General features: G+C 38.9%; 3 protein-coding genes across 3 annotated transcripts in view; all 3 read left to right on the forward strand.

Annotated features, from left to right (window-relative positions):
* LOC101300216 (DNA repair protein REV1-like) overlaps positions 1 to 2,096 on the forward strand; it is an 11,167-nt gene extending 9,071 nt beyond the window's left edge. The window contains exons 22-25 of the mRNA XM_004292048.1: positions 723 to 783; positions 1,441 to 1,590; positions 1,707 to 1,847; positions 1,925 to 2,096. Of these exons, the coding sequence (XP_004292096.1) occupies positions 723 to 783; positions 1,441 to 1,482 (103 nt within the window). The 3' untranslated portion in view covers positions 1,483 to 1,590; positions 1,707 to 1,847; positions 1,925 to 2,096. The remainder of the gene's footprint in view (positions 1 to 722; positions 784 to 1,440; positions 1,591 to 1,706; positions 1,848 to 1,924) is intronic.
* A 757-nt stretch (positions 2,097 to 2,853) lies between these two features.
* LOC101300505 lies at positions 2,854 to 3,316 on the forward strand. Its single transcript, XM_004292049.1, has 2 exons — positions 2,854 to 3,110; positions 3,229 to 3,316. Exons 1-2 carry the CDS (start codon positions 2,854 to 2,856, stop codon positions 3,314 to 3,316), a joined length of 345 nt encoding a protein of 114 aa, XP_004292097.1.
* A 3,526-nt stretch (positions 3,317 to 6,842) lies between these two features.
* Positions 6,843 to 9,393, forward strand: LOC101300791 (G2/mitotic-specific cyclin S13-6-like). Its single transcript, XM_004292050.1, has 8 exons — positions 6,843 to 6,879; positions 7,442 to 7,580; positions 7,689 to 7,749; positions 7,851 to 8,105; positions 8,195 to 8,320; positions 8,433 to 8,840; positions 8,941 to 9,119; positions 9,231 to 9,393. The coding sequence occupies exons 1-8, from the start codon at positions 6,843 to 6,845 to the stop codon at positions 9,391 to 9,393; spliced, it is 1,368 nt and encodes a 455-aa protein (XP_004292098.1).

Here is a 9,393-nt window from a genome sequence, read left to right on the forward strand (position 1 = left end):
ACTACTCATCATCACATTTGAACATAGGAGTGCATATGTTTTAATTTCAAGTTTTAGAGCATAAAAAAAAAATAAGAAAACAATAAATTCTACTTAAAAACTGCAATTTTTAAGGGAGTCATCCGACCAAAAAAAATCATAAGTATTGTGTGGGAAATGGTGGGTCTGACAGGTTTTATCTCAGACTGTATATTCCAATTCCTGTTGTTTTTCCTGAAAAAGAAAAGAGGGAAGGAAGTATGGATACTTACAGTTTCAGTCTTCAATAGTTTTCATTGTGTTATATCCTTAGAATTGGTAAACTTTTGCCATCATGTACATGGGTATTGTTGTCAATTGTCATGACTTGAGATCTGTAATTTTGTTTCTGGATGGTTATTCATGTTGGGAAAAACTCAAAAAAGTACAAGATATCACTGATAACAGAATCTCAAAGCATCTAAGGATACAAATCGCATTATATGACCAAATTTTTCTCCCATGCTAAACAAAAGAGCCAGCACCGAATCTGCAATTAGAAAAGAATCTGCTAAGAAGACTAAAAATTGACATTATCCTGTAAAACTGGACCTTGCCTAGTCAGTACAATTTGCTAGATGTTACTCAGCAGGACACTGCTTGTCTTTAAGCATTGCACGTTTTCATTCATTTTCTGCTTAGTTATATTTCAAATATTTTAGTTATTATAACAAGTTGATTGATTGAAGTTTATTTATTTTCAGGTTTACAACAAAGTCAAAGTTTTTCTTACAAGTATACAGTGATGTATTTCCTTACCTTCAGGTGAGTAGTTATAATTTCATGTGTACAGTGCATTGTGTGTAACATCAGGGTTTTGGTATTTAGCAGGATATTATTTGAAATCTAGATGAGAACTAATCTGTTTGAAATGATATTTTTGTTTTAGTATCCTCCAATACCATTATTGAATATTTTGGTTGGAATGACTGACAGGATCCTCTCTATACTAGTGTTGGAATAGTACTTTTGTCTTTTGGCTGTGGCAGTATATTATCACTGTAATTGACATACGGAGAAACCATAAGTAGAATAGTCCTAAAATTTCGTAAGAATAAAGCCAGACTCAGTAGTCTGGGCCGCATGCTTGTGCCATTTCACCATTTTTTAGTGTGTCTGATAAATTGTGGTGTTACCGTGCTAGACATCTACGTCAACCTCACATAGGTTTGCAACCGAGAGGGGAAGAAAAAAAACATAAGCCATAGTAATGTCCAAACAATGTAACTGATATTCCACGAAATGGCATGGAGAATGTCTCTATTGTCAGAAGATAGGGAACACTTCCTTATCATCTAAGTCTAACTAGACATATATGGTTGCGTTGGGTATGCTGAGCCACTTCGTGCGTGTCTTCATAATTTTTGTCTTATGCTCATTCTCATTCTCCCTACTCATTGCTTTGTTTTTTTAATCTGTCAGGCATCTTTCACTGATAGCTATGGAGGAAACTTGCAGATTTAGATTTATGCTTCTTGTTAGTCTTCTCCTACTGACTGATCTTTAAAACCCAAAGAGCAATATCTCTGGAAGGTGAAACGTGAGATCCTAACATTGATCCCTGGTAGATAGGTAAGACTTTACAATTTTATGTAAGGTATATAATGCAGTCATGCTTACTGATGAACTCAGTTTGAGTCTTTGGTAATGTATTTATGAAGTTGTGAATTTACATCTGATCACAACAGGAAGCATTTTGGAGCACAACTTCTGGTAAATTGTTCACTTGGCGGAGATTCTTGTTCCTGCCATGTCTATGCTTGGAAATGCATAATCATGGCAAATATTGGGGATGCACTTTTCAACCGTGCTAAAATAATTTGTGAAAGGTAAACACTTATAGCTCAGAAGCCAATTGTCCAATTTCTTGTGTTAAAGCTTACAAAAGGTCTATTCCATATTGCAGGTTCTCGAAGGTAAATGAATGGTAGAAAAGAATTGGCCATCATTGAAGAGTATACATATCCTGAATCTGTGTGTGTTGGAATCAAATACGGTACTGATCAAGGGAGGTGACAGGTGGTTCAGGATACCAAATCAGCAAGAGAACTCCTGGTATGGCCAACAGGGGTCTCCACAAGGTGGAGGAAACAACAGGACTTCACAAAATTATCAACACCAGCGTCATGCCCCACCTGTACAAGGGGAAAACAGAGGTCAAACACCAGTTAATTCCCCTCGAGGAAGGGATGCATTTCAGCCAGGTACAGATCGAATACCTTCATATCAGAGCAATTACAACCAAGAGGTGCAAAGGGTTCGTCCACTAGGAGATCAGAGTTCATATGCTCCTCCTGGTCAAGGGGAATATAGGGGTAATGATAGGACTTATGGTTATGGGCATGGACCAAGCTCTGGAACTCATGGACATGGTTTGAGTGGGTTTCAAAGCCCAGAAACAGGTGGATCCTATGGGCAAGGACCAAATGGTGGATTTTATGGGCAGGGACCGAGTGGTGGATTTTATGGGCAAGGACTGAGTGGTGGATTTTATGGACAAGGACTGAGTGGTGGATTTTGTGGGCAAGGACCGAGTGGTGGATTTTACAGGCAAGGACAAGATGCCGGGGGTTACTGGCAAGGACACTCTCATGGACATGGTTTGACTGGGCTTCAAGGCCCAGGAACATGTGGATTTTATGGGCACGGGCAAGGACCAAGTGGTGGATTTTACGGGCAAGGGCCGAGTGGTGGGTTTTACGGGCAAGGACTGAGTGGTGGGTTTACGGGCAAGGACCGAGTGGTGGATTTACGGGCAAGGACTGAGTGCCGGGGGTTACGGGCAAGGACACACTCATGAACTTTGTTTGAGTGGGCTTCAAGGCCCAGGAACAGATGGATCTTATGGGCAAGCACCAAGTGGTGGATTTTACGAACAAGGACCTATTAGTCATGATTATAGTCAAGGACCGGGTGCCAGGGGTTACGGTCAAGGACACACTGCCGGGAGTTACTTCCAAGGACACACTGCCGGGGGTTACGGACAAGGCCCCCATGCCCCCATATGTGGTGCTCAAGTCCAAGGGGAGAAAAGAAGAATGCAAGGGGAGCAAACGAACTATGAATACATCGGACAGACAGGAGCTGACCAAGTAAGATTTCCTCTCTATAGTAACTAGATGAACTATTTAACTCCCTAGTATCATTACCATTTGATTAAGAAACAAGAACTTTGTAGTGACATTTTATGTTCATGCTTGTTCTTTGCAGGGAAGATATAAGTGATGTGTCACTTGAGGTAATTCAAAGAGGGATCAAAGAAGGGCTTATGACTCATTACTTGCCATGTTTCTTCTGATTTTTGAATTTTCTAGCCTTTCTGTGGCAAATAATCTGTCTACTTTCCTCTGTGCGTCCCTTTTGACTAGTGTAGTCCGAATTTGAGCTTTCCTCTGTTTCATGAGCTTGAACAGAATATGTACAAAGCATGTACACAAGTTTTATAAAACGAGCATGGAAGTCAATTTAGGTATGAGAAATGGAAATGTTGGCTGAGGGGAAGAAATTTTCTCATATCCCCATTGAAATGGCTCGAGTCTCCTAGAATTGAAAGTGCTTCTGTTAGTAACTATGTAGGTTTTGAGAAGTCGTATTCAGTTTCTGTCTCCCCCAACTCCATTGAAAATGGTACAAGATAAATACAGAGCAGTGAAATTTAGTTTCAAGTTGGGATATTCTTCAGTTGCGTTTCGCCATTTCCCATTACATATTTCAGTGGTTTGATTTGTTTTCCGTAGTTCATGTTTCTGCTATAGACTGTTTAATCGTCTATGAGCTCCAATTCGTTTGGTATCAGGGTGAGGAAATTGTAGAATCTAAGTTGCGGTCTTGGATGAGCAAAGAGTTTGGCTAATGGTGATTGAAAGTAGGAGTTGGTTTTGTTCTTTGGTCAGACTTGTGGTGCTGCTGCTAATAGCACTCCTTGTTAAATGTGGACTTGCCTTTAACGTGTGGCATAACAAAGATTCTGACTTCCATCAATTTCAGAAGCGCTTCTGAAATTGCTTGCTCTCAATGGAAGTCTGAAACCGCAGCAAATAGCGGGATGCCCAGCCTAACTACTTCAACCAATTCAACCATCTATTCCATTTGATGTGGCCTCAAGTATGTTTATGGAGTTGTGCTTTGATTTTTAGTTTAGATAAGTGTAGGGTGGATTTTTTGTGTTACTTTTTTGTAGTCCAAAGCATGCCAAGGCCTTTGAATAATAACTTCTCAAAGCCTAATTTCCCCAAGATTTCCTCCAGATTTGGTAATGAGGAAAAGTGGAATACACTGGAACCAGCCAGCATTTTTATACTAATCCTCTTTGGAAAAAGACTACATTTGTCAATTGATGACACAATTCTTCATCATTAGGATTAGTTACAAGAGATAAGCATAAGTGGCAAAAGGCATGAGACTAATGTATGAGATCGGGGATTCGGGTTAGGATTAGGCTATGTTAAGAGTCCAAATTCCTGTAACTCGCGTTGGAAATACGTACATTGCAGAAACGGCAGCTTGCTTTAGACCTATTGTTGAGGCAAACTTCAGACTTATAAGTGTTCTCATTAGTGGTTTAATTTGTAATGGAATTTACTTGTTGATAATAAACAAGGTATTTCAAACATGCTTGGTGTATCTAAGATTATGAGATTTAAGAGTCGAGCTCTCAAGAACCTGCCAAAATGAACGTCTTAACAAGAAGATAATGACTCCCAAAAGTGTTTAATTAGGTCTAAAAGGATTAGATGTTAGCTTGGATGTTGAGTAGGTGTTAGGGAAGAGGGTTCTTAGTGGTTTGGTCATATAAAAGCAACTGAAATAGTCATAAAACGCCAACTGAAGTCTTTAGAGAGAATAGACCAAATATGAAATATCTACATCATTAAGTACTCTACATCATCAAAATTGCTCACCAACTTAACTAAAATCTTGGTTCGTCCACTTACTGCAAAAACCTTTCCACTAGTCAAAGCCAAAGGTTTACGTCTTCAAACTCAAAGCACATAAACTCAGAAAGTGAGAAAACACAATCCAGCCTACAATTCATCACCAAAGTCAATCAAGTACAAAACTCGAGAGCTAAGCTCCCACGTAGCTCTTTCAGTTTCTATATAAGAATCAAACCTAGCCTGCCTCTCATATATCTCCAATTCTTCAGACTCAAACATACTCTTGCTAGCTGCAGGAGTTGTTTCAAAATGAAGTCTCATTCTCATTCCCTTGTGTTGGCTCTAAATGCCTTTGCCATTGTCATCTTCTTCATGTTGCTCTCTTACACCATGCAGGCCGAAGCCTCGAGACCTCTTCGATGTGCTGGTCATCGCTCTGCTGCTACTCATTTCGAGTCGATAAGGAGTTTGTTTCTTGCCCAAGCTTACTCCGGTCCCAGCCGTAGAGGACGTGGTCACTAATCTTATGGAAATGATCGGTATTCTGTGCTCGAAACACACATTCTAAGTCGTTTGCAGTGTTCATTTGAAAGCCAAAGCTAGGAGGTCGATGGAAATTTTTGTAGAAAAGATTGATTTTTAATTTGTAGAGGTGTTTTTGGCCAATATATAGTTGAAGACACTAGTATTGTTTGTGTTCATTCATTGTAAATGGTTAAACTGAAATTGATATAATACCAGCTTTCCCCAAGTGTTTATACATGCATCACATCCTTTAGGTGTGGCAAGATTGAACAACATGCGACTACCTTACAAGATGTTGATCGGTGAATTTGAGGTATGAATGACAAAGGGGGAAAAAAGAAAAAAAAGAAAAAAAGACATATAATAATTAACATGACAGTTTAATTACTTAAACTAAAGTCGGTATGCGTCATTAACCAAAGACTCGTATAAACAAACTAAAGAGCTCCATTTTGAGAATGGTCACCGACTCATTGTGTGTTGTCATCGATTTTTGGACTACTAGTGGATATATAACCACTTTTACGGTTTTACCGTTATGCATCTAGTTTTGTTTTTTGTTTTTTGTTTTGGCCTGATGCATCTTAGTTTTGTTGAGAAGTATACTCCATGAAAAGAATATTCTCTACGGAAAATTCTATAAAAACATTAACATATTATAGCCTTGACTCATGCACAATAGAGTTATTCATTGTTCTATTAACATATTATTTGTTTTTGACTCATCAACTTTATCATTGTTCCGTTATTCTTTTTTCCTTTTCTTTTTTATCGGAAATTGTTTCTTTATTCTTTATAAACATTATAGTCGTCCAATATTTTTTATTAGCCTCTTTTTTAGTTATTTTTTTGTCTGAATCACTTATTTAAAATGCTCGTATCAAGTACTAATAATTTTCAACCAAGATACAACTCTTATGGAAGTAAAACTGGCATTTGTTGGAGCCATAAATCATGTCCAAATGAGAAAATGTACATAGTCAATATGGAGCCAGAGTCTGAATTGGTTAATTCCAAAAATATCATTTTGCCCATATGATGCATCCCACTAAATATTCCCCTTAACGGTAAAAAATATTCTTTTCTATAAATCAGTCCCAAATTCAGATCACGTGGCACACTGTAACACCAAAACAACCTGTAATGAGTCGGTGACCACGCCTTGACCCTTACCCATTTACCTTTATACCCCTAACGGTAATATTCTCAAATGAATAGGCCCGTAGATGGTGCCTATGATCCAACGGCTCAAGATTAAAGAAAATGAGACCGTTGGAGTGAAGCGGTGGCTCCCTCAGCTTCAAAAAGGGTCATTCGGCACCAAATTCTTATTCATTCTCTGAAGCCCTTCTTGTTCTTCACAGAGAGAGAACCAAAGAAACAGAGAGAGATTTAGAGAAAGCTTTGAATCCAAGATTAGGAATGGCTTCTAGAGTTGCTGATCAACAACAAGTGAGAGGTATTCTGTTTCTCTTTTGTTCTTGATGATTGTTCGTTTGATTTGTGATACCCAGATGTTCTTAACTGGCGATTTTGGTGAAAAGGTTCAATCTTTTTGGGTTTTTGTTCATGTAATTGTATGACCCATGTTGATAAATCGTTGATTCTGATGGTTCTTGGTGCCTTTTCGTTTGAATTTTGTATGAAATATATTGATTTGATTTCTGGGTAGGGTTAGTTTTCCCCAAATATGATTGATTCAGGCATACCCATGTTGAGTAATCGTGGATTCCGATGGTTCTTGGTGCCTTTTCGTTTGAATTTTGTATGAAGTTCCTGATTCGCCTTCTGGGTTTTGTTGGATTTTCCCAAGTGTTCTGTTTTGGATTCTTTTTCTATTTCTTGGATCCCAAATAATGAAAAAGATCTTAACTTTTTCACAAATTCAGAAAAAGATTCAACTTGTTTTGTCAGATTTCTATATAGGTAGACTGTTGTTTGTGTACTGTGATTGGTTTTTGAGATATGATGTGTTTTCTGTGGACTGAGATTGATGTTTTGAATGGGTTTTGTCATAATAGGTATGGCAGTGGTCGGAGCAGGAGTTAAGCCACAGAAGAAGGCTGTGGTCGATGGGAGAAACCGAAAACCACTGGGTGAGATTGGTAATCAGCAAGCTGTTAGGGGAATTGAGGTCAAGCCTAATCGCCCCATAACAAGGTTTGTTATACTCTCTTATTTTTGTGCCTATATTGAAGTTTTTGTTATTTTGGGCTTATTTTCTATGGTGATTGTTACTTTCTTACTAATCTTCTATAGTGATTGCAGGAACTTCCGGGCTCAATTACTGGCTAATGCACAGGCTGCAGCAGCTAATGAGAACAACAAGGTTTGTTCTGATTGATTCCGAGTTTACCTTGTTTAAGTTTAAACCCTGTTTGCTCTATTGTCATGTATCTAAATGTGGGTTGTGCTCTCTTTGTGGTACAGAAGCAAGTTTGTGTGAATGTTAATGGAGGTGCTGCTGTTCTTGATGAACTTGTGCCAGTTAGGAGGGCTGAGGCACCCAAGCCAGTGCAGAAGAAACTTGTTATTGTCAAGCCAAAACCCAAGGAAGTAATTGAAATCAGCCCGGACAAAGAGGAAGGCTTGATTGAAAAAGCCAAGCCTGAGAAGAAGAAAGAAGGAGCTTCAAAGAAGAAAGCAGCACCAACTCTCACTTCAGTGCTTACTGCTAGAAGCAAGGTAACATAATTAGATGAGATGATTTGGGGTGGCAATTTCAGTTTATGGTATTGTTTGTTTGTTCTTATTTATCTATTGGTGATGTCCAGGCTGCTTGTGGTTTGACTAATAAACCAAAGGAAGTGATTGTTGATATTGATGCCAAAGATGTTGGTAATGACTTGGCTGCTGTTGAATATGTGGAGGACATGTACAAGTTCTATAAGCTTGTTGAGGTATTGATTAGATTGAATTGTCCCTTTGTTTTTAGTATCAGTTTTACAATTCACTATCACAGTCTCTGGTTTATCAATTAGACCTCTAACCAATATCACATTTGTAATGCAGCATGAGAACCGCCCACATGACTATATGGACTCACAGCCTGAGATCAACGAGAACATGAGAGCAATTTTGATGGACTGGCTGGTTGTTGTTCACAGAAAATTCGAGCTTTCTCCAGAGGCATTCTACCTAACTGTGAACATAATTGATCGGTTCCTTTCGGTCAAGACTGTGCCAAGAAGAGATTTACAATTAGTTGGCATCAGTGCCATGCTAATTGCCTCAAAGTATGAAGAGATCTGGCCCCCTCAGGTGGATGACTTTGTTAGCCTTTCGGACAATGCTTACAGTAATGTGCAGATCTTGGTAATGGAGAAAATGATACTGGGCAAGTTGGAGTGGACCTTGACTGTTCCTACACTCTATGTGTTCCTGGTCCGGTTCATTAAAGCTGCAATTTCAGATGAACAAGTGAGTAATTGCATCAAAACCGTCTCAATTATTGCTTACTGATATTGGATTGATAAATTTGCTAATATTGAGTCACTAACATTGCTTTGAAATTGTCCAGATGGAAAACTTGGTCTACTATCTAGCTGAATTGGGTATGATGCATTATGGCATACTTATGTACTGCCCTTCTATGATTGCTGCATCTGCAGTCTATGCTGCTAAATGCACTCTGAACAAGAGCCCTGCTTGGTGTGACACGCTCAAGCTTCACACTGGTTTCTCTGAAGAGCAACTAATGTAAGCATCTCTTCTCGTCTTCTCTCTTCTTTTTGCTTTGAAATATATAAAGTGAGTTTGTATGATTGAATGGATCAACTAATGGATGGACCTTTGATTATTTTCAAACAGTGATTGTTCCAAAGTGTTGGTGAGCTTGCAAGCAAAGGCTGCGAGAAACAAGCTTCAGGGTGTGTACAAGAAGTACTCGAGTTCTGAGAAAAGTGCTGTGGCTTTGCTGACTCCTGCCAAACTGCTTTTGCCACCAGCCACAGCTTCAGGAGGATCTTCATAA

The sequence above is a fragment of the Fragaria vesca genome, linkage group LG2 (assembly GCF_000184155.1).
Source record: "Fragaria vesca subsp. vesca linkage group LG2, FraVesHawaii_1.0, whole genome shotgun sequence".
In the NCBI taxonomy this organism is placed as follows: domain Eukaryota; kingdom Viridiplantae; phylum Streptophyta; class Magnoliopsida; order Rosales; family Rosaceae; genus Fragaria; species Fragaria vesca.

Bases quoted from the DNA above. Each gene is read 5' to 3' on its own strand.
- LOC101300791 (XM_004292050.1), top strand. From the start codon at position 6,843: ATGGCTTCTAGAGTTGCTGATCAACAACAAGTGAGAG. The intron at 8,106-8,194 runs GTAACATAATTA...GGTGATGTCCAG, and splicing joins TGCTTACTGCTAGAAGCAAG to GCTGCTTGTGGTTTGACTAA. The intron at 8,841-8,940 runs GTGAGTAATTGC...GAAATTGTCCAG, and splicing joins CTGCAATTTCAGATGAACAA to ATGGAAAACTTGGTCTACTA.
- LOC101300505 (XM_004292049.1), top strand. From the start codon at position 2,854: ATGGATCTTATGGGCAAGCACCAAGTGGTGGATTTTACGAACAAGGAC. The intron at 3,111-3,228 runs GTAAGATTTCCT...TGTTCTTTGCAG, and splicing joins GACAGACAGGAGCTGACCAA to GGAAGATATAAGTGATGTGT.